Source organism: Zalophus californianus, chromosome 11, assembly GCF_009762305.2.
Source record: "Zalophus californianus isolate mZalCal1 chromosome 11, mZalCal1.pri.v2, whole genome shotgun sequence".
Lineage (NCBI taxonomy): Eukaryota > Metazoa > Chordata > Mammalia > Carnivora > Otariidae > Zalophus > Zalophus californianus.
In genome coordinates this window covers 109,212,384-109,223,066 of record NC_045605.1, presented here as the reverse complement: position 1 = coordinate 109,223,066, position 10,683 = coordinate 109,212,384, and the positions used below count along the sequence as shown (strand labels likewise).

The 10,683-nt window shown below is 62.5% G+C and overlaps 1 protein-coding gene across 3 annotated transcripts; it reads left to right on the top strand.

Moving 5' to 3' along the window:
• The first annotated feature begins 885 nt into the window (after positions 1-885).
• On the top strand, positions 886-9,805 carry MRGPRF (MAS related GPR family member F). Of its 3 annotated transcripts, XM_027577797.1 has the most exons (4): positions 886-1,065; positions 2,021-2,123; positions 3,759-3,861; positions 6,718-9,805. In XM_027577797.1, the coding sequence occupies exons 2-4, from the start codon at positions 2,029-2,031 to the stop codon at positions 7,699-7,701; spliced, it is 1,182 nt and encodes a 393-aa protein (XP_027433598.1). In that variant the 5' UTR covers positions 886-1,065; positions 2,021-2,028; the 3' UTR covers positions 7,702-9,805. The 3 variants fall into 3 exon arrangements, with proteins under 3 accessions (XP_027433598.1, XP_027433599.1, XP_035578631.1); XM_027577798.1 differs by lacking the exon at positions 2,021-2,123; XM_035722738.1 differs by lacking the exons at positions 886-1,065; positions 2,021-2,123 and adding an exon at positions 3,218-3,328.
• The last annotated feature ends 878 nt before the right edge of the window (positions 9,806-10,683 follow it).

Here is a 10,683-nt window from a genome sequence, read left to right as displayed (position 1 = left end):
ACCATTTGCTCCCATAGGGAAAGCACTGAGGGGAATTCCCTTGGGGTCCCCAGGCCATGAGAAAGTTGGCGCAGGTTGGGGGGGTTGGGGGGGGCTTCCCGGGTGGCTCCCTGGGAAGCCACTCCTCACCACCCCCATCCTCACAGCCACCCCTGGGGCTCTTGCATCCCCTTTCAGGCTTTGGCTCACTGCCCCAGGACCCTGAGAAGGCTCACAGGGTAGGGGGGAAGCCTGACTCATCCCCCGCGGAGCAGGCATGCACAGCCCGCCAACCGCACACCCCCCAGGCAAGCGCTGTGATTTTCCACTTGCGCCATCTGATTGCTATTAGGGCCGGGGAAAGGGGGTTCCTGGTTCCATACGCCAGCAGGGGGCCCTGGGCAGATTCCAAGTGGGAAGGGGGATGGGGTGGCCCCTGGGTGGCACTGCTGTCCTGCTGCTCAGCCTACCTCTCAAAAGTGCCTGCAACTCCCCCCTCCATGGAGCCCTCACCTTGTCCTGGCTTCTCTGTAACAGCCCCTGAACACATTTCAACAACCGGGTGGGGACTTGCCCCTCCCCGGGCCTGCGCGCCCCGAAATGCCCAGTGGGAGCAGAAGGAAGGAACCAAGCAAGTGCACAGCCCAGTGCTTTCTCCAGGGCAGCCCCGAGTTGCTGCAGGATGGAGGGAGATTCACAGCTGGACTCCAGCAGCGGTGCTCTGGCCAACACGACGTCACCAGGCAGGGAGATGAGCTCCCAGTGAGGCTGGGGGGGTGGGGTGGGGCGGGGGCTCCTGAGCGGGGCATTCCTTCCCGAAGCTTCATCCCAGCTCTGGCTCAGCCCCTCCTCCCCTCCTCCTCCCCTTCCCCCTCCCTCTGGGCCTGGAGTTGGGTTTGAGGCGGGTTCTGCTCCCCAAGCCATCTCCTCCGCAGGCAGGCAGGCAAGGGCTGTCCGAGGCTCTGAGCTCGCCTTTTCCGAGGCTCCAGGCGGTGCTCTGTGCTGGCCTGCTGCCCCAGGGATCCGCGGCCAGAGGCGGGTGTCGCGCTCCGCGAACAAGACCTCGGAAGGTCGGGACAGCTGCAGGTAGCTGCATGGGGGCCCTGGGGCCCAGGGGAGGGCGTTCTGGCAAGCAGGGCTGCAGGGAGAAGGCCAGGCAGGGGGAGGAGAACGAGGTGGGCGCTGTCAGGGCACTCGGCCCCCAGAAATCACGTGGCTCGGAGCAGGAACCCTGGGGCTCCAGAGAGGACTCGGGCACACTCCTGTGGCTCTGAGAGGCCCCGTCCTGGGTGGCAGGCCCTGCATTCTGGCAGTGCCTGACCCCCACACTGTCCTCTATGTCCAACTCCTGCTCTGGTCTCCTGGCAGGGGTCGGGGGGGCTCCCCCTCTGTCCCTACCCCCACCCGTGCCAGCCATCCAAGTCTGCTTTCTGGAAGAGCGGAAGGTAACACCCAGCCGGCGGCGTCCCAAGTACGGAGAGATGGCTCCCAGGGTTCGTGGGCATGCCAGCGGCGTGGCCCACTTGTCTAGCTTGCAGTGGCGCTGAGCTCGGGCACGGGAGGAGAAGCAGCTGCATCCCACCCTGTCCCCCCACAGACGGCCCCCGCTGTCCCCAGATGAGCCTCTTTCAGCCGAGCTGTGAGCAGGGGACCCGGGCCCTGGAACGGGAAATGCAGCCTCCCTCAGTGGGGGGCGGGCCGGTGACAGCTGGGAGGAGGGGGGCCAGGAAGACGGGTTCGGGGCTTGCAGTCTGTGCCCACCTGGGCCTCCTGGAGTACAGCCTCACCTGCCACCGGCAAGTGTGGGGCTGGGTTGTGGAAGGGTGGGGTGAAAGGAGAGGAGGCGGACAGGTGGCCAGAGCCCTTTGAGGCCTGGTGCTTCGAAGGGAGGGTCAGGAGTGCATGGAGCTGACAGCTTTTTTTTGGTCTGCCGCAGCAGAAGCCACATCCCAACCCGAGGAGTGCACACACTCACCCCTGCTCGCACACATGTCACACACGTGTCTTCTCAGGGCCCATCTGGGACTCCCTTGCCTTCTAGATCTCCGCATGCATGCAGGAGCCTTTCAGATTGCCCATGGCAAGGCAGGAGGAGAGCTCAGAGACACACTAGGGTCACCTACCCATGGAAGCAATCAGCAGAGGTGAGCTGGGGCCCTTACTTCGTGCCTGGCCCCAGCTGGCTGCCCTTGGGGGGCATCTGGGTATTGGGGGGGTCTAGCTTGGCTGAGGAGAAAGGGCAAGCCTCACAGTCAGGACATCCCCAAGAGTCCAGGCCTAGGGGTGGTGTGCAGCCAGGACCACCAAGTGGAGTGGGAGCATTGTGAGTGGGGAGCAGAGGGGACCAGCAAGGATGGGAGAGAAGCCGGTAGCTGGCAGGCAGGGGAGAGCTTGGGCAAGCCCCAGCGAGCAGGTAAGGCCTGTCCGAGGCACTGGGGCCAGTGGCCCGGCTGGAGTCAAGATGATGGATGGAGGGGGTGTGGGGCTCTAGATACACACTTAGGGGCACCTGCTCTCTGCGTGCACACACGGCACGCACAGCGGACTCGCCCGCTTCCTCCGGAGCACAAGGGCCCCCACCCGAGGACAGCCACCTGGGGCCCAATGCTGCCCTGCTGTCACCGCATGCCGCGCTGGGACCCACACGCCAGGCACACACGCACACTCGCACACACCACACTGCGCAAGCGTGGGCCCGAAGGACGCTCTGGGCAGATGGGCCGGGAGGGGAGCAAGGCCGCGGCTGGCCACCCTTCCCCGCCCGATGACGGGTGTGCCTGCCTCGGTCCCGCCCCGGCTGGGGGTGCGGAGGGACACACGACCTCGGTGGGCCGGGAAGGAATTCTGGGGGAGGCCAGCCGTGTAGCCCAGCATTCCCTCCAGGAGGAGGGCAGGGCCAGCGGCCTGCGGCTCGGCCTCAGTTTCCCCGCCCACACAGTGGGAGGGCTAGGTGCTTGCCTGCTGGGGCAGGGCTCAGATTGGGGGACAGGAGTCCATTCCAAGGGGACCCAGGGCACGTGGACCAATGAGCTCTGCCTGGCCAGGATGGAGCCGTGTCCGTCAGGCAGGGATGCCCCCTCCCCGGGCCGTCACCCCTTCCAGGCCTCCTGACCCGGCTGAGTACAGCTTACCCATCCTCCAGCCTGGAGCCGGGGCCGCCGCACCGCCCTCCTGGCCGGCTCTCTCCAGCTGCTCTTCCTCGGCAGCCCCTCTGGGCTCAATGATACGCAAATCTCCCAAACGGCAGTGGGCGCAGCTGTTACCGCGGGGGCCCCTGGGCAGATGGCCGCACCTCCCTGAGCCTTGAAGCCCCCGTCATAGGGGAATGATGATTCCTGCCTCATAGCCGGTAATGAGGACCGAGTGGGGCAATAGCCATTGGCCGGCTGGCACAGTGTCCAGCTCCTCGCTGGGAGTCATTGTCCCAGGGGTTGATGTGGTGTCAGTGACCAGGCTGTCCCGCCTTGCAGTCACCTGTTGTGGTAAGACCCGACACCTTAGCGGGTTACAAGCACAGGGCCGGACCAAGCTGCTGCGTGTGATGAAGGGGTGAATGCAGAGCCCAGCCAGGAGGGGGCAGTGCGTCTGGACCCCGCAGGACAGTCCCTGTGCCCCGCTCAGCACAGCCCCGCCTCTGAGGGAGCCAGCTGCTTGCTTGCCTGCCTTTCCTCTAAGGGGACAGCTGTGGGGGCTAGGGGCAGGGATCTGGAAGGTGGAGGGGCCTTCTGGGCGGGTGGGGAACCCCTCTGCCCTGACGCGACCCTTTCTGCCTTTGCCAGGGGCCTGCCCGCGGTGAGCAGAGCCGGGAGGAATCTGGACTCGCCAGGCCTGGAGATGGCGGGGAACTGTTCCTGGGAGGCCCATCCTGGCAGCCGGAGCAAGGCAAGTGCCATCAGGCAGCAGAGGGGGCTCCGGGCACAGCAGGGCCGGGTGTGGCGGGAGAGGCAGGCTCAGCCCAGCATCTCCTCCCCCTGCACTCTGCCACCCATGCCCATCCTCCGTCTCAGGACTCATAGGTGGGCAGAAGACCCTCTGCGCTATGCGGCCTGGCACCGGTTCCAGGGCCCCCCCCCCCCGGGATTGCCAGTGTCCTCATCAGCCTCGAATCCTGCCCCCGTGCACACCCTGCGAGCTGTTAGCACCTTGAGCAGCCTCCTTCCGTCTCTCCCCTGCAGAGATGGGTGGTCAGCTATGTCCCACGGCCAGGCCCTGCCAGGAGGCCCTGATGTGGGCCCCAGGGAACACCGCCGCCTCTGGGCCTCCCCACTGCCCGTGACTACACTGTGCTGTGTAGTCACAGTTTATGTTCAGGCACCAGCTGTGGCCAAGACCCTGACAAGGTGTCCGGCCAACCCACCCCTTTTGCCCTTCTCAGCTCCCTACTTCTCTGAGCTCCTCGAAAATTCTGGAGTTCCCTTCTAAATCTCGGGCAAAACCCTCTCCAAGCTTGGAAGGACCTTTTGAGTTTATCTAGTACAACCTCATCCACATTTGAGGAAACTGAGGCTCACGACAGCACGGTAACTAGACTGGCATGAGCCCAGAGGTGGGAAAAGAGCCTGGACTCTTGCCCGGGGCCTGCGGCCCTTGGCCTTCTCCCTCAGTGACCACTGTGGGCAGCAACCACGGGAGGCAGAGATGGGACCAGCTGGGGAGAAGTCTCCAGAAATCCCCAGAGAAAAGACAGAGCCCAGGGAGGGGGGGCCAGGCTCCAGGGCAGGCATTTTACAAGGCGGTATGTGGCTAGGGACGGCAGCTACACGCCCCGTGACTCACCCGGCCCTCCCGCTCTGACTCCGAGGAGGGGATTGCAGACTTTTTCCAGCCTGTGAGGAGCTCTGAGTGATCCCTTGGCGTGGGCTTGTCTGGGCACTGGGTCTTGTGGACCGCTGCTCCGTGGCCTGGAGTGGTCAAAGCCACCAACAGGAAAGGCTGAGGAAAGAGCAAGCTAAGGGGTTTGGGGGTTGATAGACAGAGATGCTAAGCCAATAAATGTACCTGGAAGATGATGGGTGATGAATAGGACCCCCCCCAATGCGCTTGCCCTGACCTCACAGAGTCTCCCCAAAGTTTGGCCAATACCTCCAGTCTCTGCTTGCAGACTCCCTTGACAGAAGCCCCCCCCCCCGCCACCATTGTGGGGTATCTGGCAAAGCTGGGGGCCATCTGGAAGGTGGCGGAATGTTCCAGCCTCAAGAACCTTTCCGTTTGTTTTCTTTTGGGGAGAGTCATGAGCAATGGGAATCGATACCCAGCCTTACTTAAGCTGGGGGGGGGGTCTTGGGGGGGGGTGTCAGGTTCAGGCTCTGTGGGAAGGAGTGCTGGGATGGACTAGTGATGTCTGCCAGGCTGAGGGAGGGGAGTGACAGTGTTCTGGGCAGCCTTGTTGCTTGGAATGGGAGGTCAAAATGACAGCCTGAGAATGAATCCAGCTCGTAGATGTGTTATGTTTGGCCCACACAATGTTTTTTAAATGCGAACATTTAAAGATCAGGGTAGTTCACATAACAATCTAGGGTTCTGGCTTCTCTGGGGAGGGGGGAAAGGATGACGGGCCACTCAGCCCACGGTCCCGTTTCAACTGCCCGCCCCCCCGCCCCCCAGCACCCACCAGCTCAAGCAGAGCAGCTGCCCACTTTACTCAGGATAGGTGCTCTCCAGTTTGCACCCTCCCACCCCGTTTCTTGCACCTGGCCCACCTTCATGCATTTATCCCCAGCCCAGAATTTACAGGCAAGATACTCAGCCTGGTGCACTCGGTCAGCCAGATAGATTGTTCAAGTATCAGAGTGCTTCCCCAGAGCTGCCCCGAGTCTCCGCCTCCCCAGGGGGGCCCTGGGCCACATCCAGATCCCTCATGACCCAGAGACTCAGGGTCACCCTGGCCCTGCAAGGGACCGCCTCTGAGTCCCCAGGTCTCTCTGATCCCGCTATGGGACAGCCTCCCACTCCAGTTAGGGCCAGGGCCCACTTTTTCCAATCAATTACTTTATTCTATTTTTTAAATAAATATTTTCACGTTTTGGTGTGAAAAATGGCAAATGCACAGAAACTTCACAAGGACAGCGCAGTGCAGATGTGCGTGTCCTTCACGAGCTGGCAGGCTTTGCTCCCTGGGCTCTCTCTATGCGTCTCATGATAGACTCTTTCCCGGAACCGTTGGAAAGTAAACTGCAGACACCAAGCCCTTCTGCCCCCAAATAGCCTGGGCCCTCTAAGAACAAGGACTTCCAGTGCAGGGCAGCAGCGCATCTTCCTACTCAGAAAATCTAACGTTGGTGCAGTACGGGGATACCCAGTCCGGATGCACGTTTCCCCCACCACCCCACTAATATCCTTCACAGCAACCCTTAGGGCCACTCTAAAATCTAGGATTCAGCCTCGCATTTATTGGCCACGGCTCTCCATTCTCCTTCAATCTGGAAAGGTTCCTCGGTTGTTCTGTATCGTTCAGGACACGGACACCTTTTGACCAGAGTCTGTTCTGACAGGTGGGCAGTCCCGGGCCTTTATCAGGGACTGTTTTCGCGGTCACTCCTCTAGGCCGCTAGCTGCAGACTCGGGGACACAGAGTCGTGGCACTATGTGGGAGCAAGGGTGTCTTCTGCTCTAGTTACAGCCAGTTCATTGTTCCAGAGCGAGGGACTCTACCAGCCTGTGATCAGCCTGGACACGGGTGCAGGTTTGGGGGTGGGGCCCAGCCCGCATCATGAGTGTCTCCCCTCTGCACCTGCACAGATGTGTCCCGACGTGAGTGAGGCCCCCGAGCTCTACAGCCGTGGCTTCCTGACCATTGAGCAGATCACCATGCTGCCACCGCCCGCCGTCATGAACTACATCTTCCTGCTCCTCTGTCTGTGCGGCCTGGTGGGCAACGGGCTGGTCCTCTGGTTTTTCGGCTTCTCCATCAAGAGGAGCCCCTTCTCTGTCTACTTCCTGCACCTGGCCGGCGCCGACATCGGCTACCTCTTCAGCAAGGCTGTGTTCTCCATCCTGAACACGGGCGGCTTCCTGGGCACATTTGCTGACTACGTCCGCGCCGTGTCCAGGATCGTGGGACTCTGCACGTTTGTTGCCGGCGTGAGCCTCCTGCCCGCCGTCAGCTCGGAGCGCTGCCTGTCGGTCATCTGCCCCGTCTGGTACTGGCGCCGTCGGCCCAAGCGCCTGTCGGCCGTGGTGTGCGCCCTGCTCTGGACCTTGTCGCTCCTGGTCACCAGCATCCACAACTACTTCTGTGTATTCCTGGCCCACCGGGCCTCTGGCGGGGCCTGCAGGCCCATGGACGCCTTCCTGGGCATCCTGCTTTTCCTTATCTTCTGCCCACTCATGGTGCTGCCCTGCCTGGTGCTCATCCTGCACGTGGAATGCCGGGCCCGGCGGCGCCAGCGCTCTGCCAAGCTCAACCACGTCATCCTGGCCATGGTCTCTGTTTTCCTCGTGTCCTCCATCTACTTAGGGATCGACTGGTTCCTCTTTTGGGTCTTCCAGATCCCAGCCCCCTTCCCTGAGTACGTCACCGACCTATGCATCTGCATCCACAGCAGCGCCAAGCCCGTCGTCTACTTCCTGGCCGGAAGGGACAAGTCACAGCGGCTGTGGGAGCCTCTCAGGGTGGTCTTCCAGCGGGCCCTGCGAGACGGCGCCGAGCTGGGGGAGGCCGGGAGCGGCACACCCAACACGGTCACCATGGAGATGCAGTGCCCCTCGGGGAACGCCTCCTGAGTGGCCAGCACCTGGAGGGTGGCAGGGGCCGTGGCCTCCACAGACCCTCTGCTGCTGGACAGGAGCTGGGCAGCTGCCCCGGTGCCCAAGTGCAAGGAGGAAAGTCTGCTTCCCGCCCCTCACGCCTCCTTCTCCGTGGGCTGGAGGCTCTAGGAGTGGCCGGCCGGGAGACGGAGCAGCCACCTACACACAGGCCCCCTGGCCCGGCCAGGCTCCCCCAGCCATTCTCCTCTGTGGCCAGAGGTCCATGGTTCGGAAGTGGCCCCAGGGGGTGGGGTTCCTCCTCCTCCCAGGCTGGTCAAAAGGAGAGGAGGGAGGGATCACCCAACCCCGTCCATCTCCTGCCCCTTTCAATCAGCCCTCCTTGAAAATGACGCAGCCAGCACCACCGCCCCTTGGGGCAGCAGCTTCACCCCCATCAGGGTACCTGTTCTCTCCGTTCCACCCCCTCGAGGCAGTATTGGCGAGCCAACCTGAACACATCGGTGCTATCTGGAAGAGGGTTCTGGCTAACCTGCCTTGTTGTTCCGTCTTTCTGCACCCAACGTCCCTGCCCAAATCCTTTGGTGATTTTAACGGGGGAGTTTACGGTCATGGCAAGCAGCTGGACAGGAAGGGGCCGCGGCCAGCTGGAGCGGGTCACTCTCTTCTCTGACTCCGTGCCGGCCAGCCCCTGGGCAGCCTCCCGGAGCACAGAGTGTGCTCGCGCTGCTGTGCGCCTGGTCCTCGAAACTTGGCCCACTGTCCAGGAGTCTCTGGGCTCCAGCCCCCACCCGAGAGTGGGCATGGCTCTACCTGGCCACCCCAGCCCACCTCCAAGCACAGTGGCCCCGTGTAGCCAATGCAAGTTTTATGAAAGACAATAAATGTGTATCAATAAACGTTTTATATCGTGCACTGAGCAAGGCTTCCTGCCTTCTGTCCTGTCTGCACCTGCTCCACAGTGAGGCGCCCTGCAGCGACGAGCAGCCCAGATGGCAGGCTTCCCATGCTATGCCCCACCCACCCAATCTGCTCTGTACCCCAGCATTTGTGATCCTCTCCTGGCTGATCCGGGCTGATCCATCTACACCTCTGGGGTGCTCCCTCTCCCGGCTGGTCCGTCTATACCTCTGCAGTGTTCCCTCTCCTCATAGGGTATCCACCCCTCCGCCTCATGGAGCTCTGCTCAGCCATGTTGTCCTGTTGGATAAGCCTATGCCCTTTCTCACCCATTCAGGGCCCCCAGCTCCCCTTGGAAACAGTTTTCATCCTGCCTACTAAGAGCTGGGCCTTATGCTGGTTAATACAGGTCCTGCTGTAAGGAACACAGTGTGTCCACACAGAGGCCCCCTGGGTGGGACTGCTGCTTCTCCTACTGCTACCTGTCCAGGATGCCCCTCTCTGAGGCAGGGGCAGGGGCTGGCTTCCCTAAGCCTGGCACCTCCCCATTGCCCAGCAATAGGCTGGAGGCCCTCTGGAGACAGCTCAACTAGGGCCGGGCCAGAGGCTCCCTGACTGCCCCCCTGCCTCCAGCCAGTCCCTGAAGAGGCCCGTCTTGGGTTCCAGGTATCCGGCCTGGGATCCCAGCCCCGCTGCGGGGAAGCTCTGGGGGAGCCTGCTCACTACATGGGCCCAAGGAGAGAACAGGGCAGAGGCACCCGTGGCCCAGGCAGGGAGCAGGCCCCTGTCTGCAGAAAGCAGTGAGAGGGGAGGGAGAGGCCTGGGAGTGGGCAGGTGGCTAACGGAACCAACTGCTAGCCCATCCAGGGAGCGGCGGTACCTCCAGGCTCTCCTGCTGGCCCGCCTGGCAGCTGGCACTCCACCCATAGACCCTGGACTTGCTCTGCCTTAGCCTGGTCATCCCAGAGCAAGGGCTGCAGGACCACCCTGGTGTGGGCTGCCCCCCGGTGCATTTCTTGGTGACCAGTCCCCCAGGTGGCCGGACTAGTCCCTCCTGGCCTCCCCAGGCCTCTGCTCCTGTCCTCCCCTTTTCAACAGTCCCAGCTGCTCCTCCATCAAGGTCACTGCTCTGCAGAGAGGACCCCAGGTGTCTGGAGGCAGAGGAGTTTCAGATGGCGGAGGTCAGTGCGCCTGCCTCTCCCACTCCCAGCCCTGGGGTGCACCCTCCCCGTTCTCCCACACTCCACCCACCCCCTGGCCCGCCCACCGCCCCTCCCCCCCCAAGCCCAAGCACAAACCCCCAAGAATCACGGAAAAGCAGATCTGGAAGCCTCATCTCCGACACTTCTGGGGACTCAAGAGAAACCAGGTTGGGTCCTGAGGACACATGCGAAGGGCGGGACCCGTTTGACCCGTTCACGGGAAAAGCTTCTACCAGCAGGCCTCCATTGCAATAGAAATGCCTCCCAGTCCTGAAGGGGGACAAAGGAGCCAAGGGGGCCTCTGGGGAACCTACGCCTCGGGACCCAGTGAATCCTAGTGTCTGGGGGTTCCACTTCCTCAGGAGCTCCCACCCCAGGCCTCTAGCCCTGAACCACTGTCAGGAGCTACCCACCCACCACCCCCAGAAGCCTGAAGGGGACTCCCTACCTGGGTCCAGCTGCAGCAGCTCAGACCCCCAGCCCAGTGCGGGGCGGGGGGAGGGGGCAGGCAGCCCTCACTCACTGCAGGGCCTGGAGGTCAGGAAAGGGCTGGGCCCCCATATGAACACGCATCTGCCCATGCTTAGTGGGCAGGAGGCCTGGGAGGGTGGGGGGTGAACTCCAGGATCAGCCCTGTCAAGCCTCTGGACCCTTCTCAGATGTGGATCCCTACAGTCTTTCTTGGGAGCAAGGCTTCTCCTCCCCATCCAGTCCCCACCCGCATGGGGACAGCCTGCACATCCTGTCCACACCCCAGACCAAACCCTATTTGTGCTAATGGAGGAGCAGGAGCAGAAGGGAAGGGCACTTTCTCCTCCCTCCTTGGGTACTGAGTTATTAAAGGGCCCAGGGAGCAGGCTGCAGGGGCAGGCAGAGGTGCCTCTGCTGTCCCCCACCA

Bases quoted from the DNA above. Each gene is read 5' to 3' on its own strand.
- MRGPRF (XM_027577797.1), top strand. From the start codon at position 2,029: ATGCATGCAGGAGCCTTTCAGATTGCCCATGGCAAGGCAGGAGGAGAG. The intron at 2,124-3,758 runs GTGAGCTGGGGC...TGCCTTTGCCAG, and splicing joins CATGGAAGCAATCAGCAGAG to GGGCCTGCCCGCGGTGAGCA. The intron at 3,862-6,717 runs GCAAGTGCCATC...GCACCTGCACAG, and splicing joins ATCCTGGCAGCCGGAGCAAG to ATGTGTCCCGACGTGAGTGA.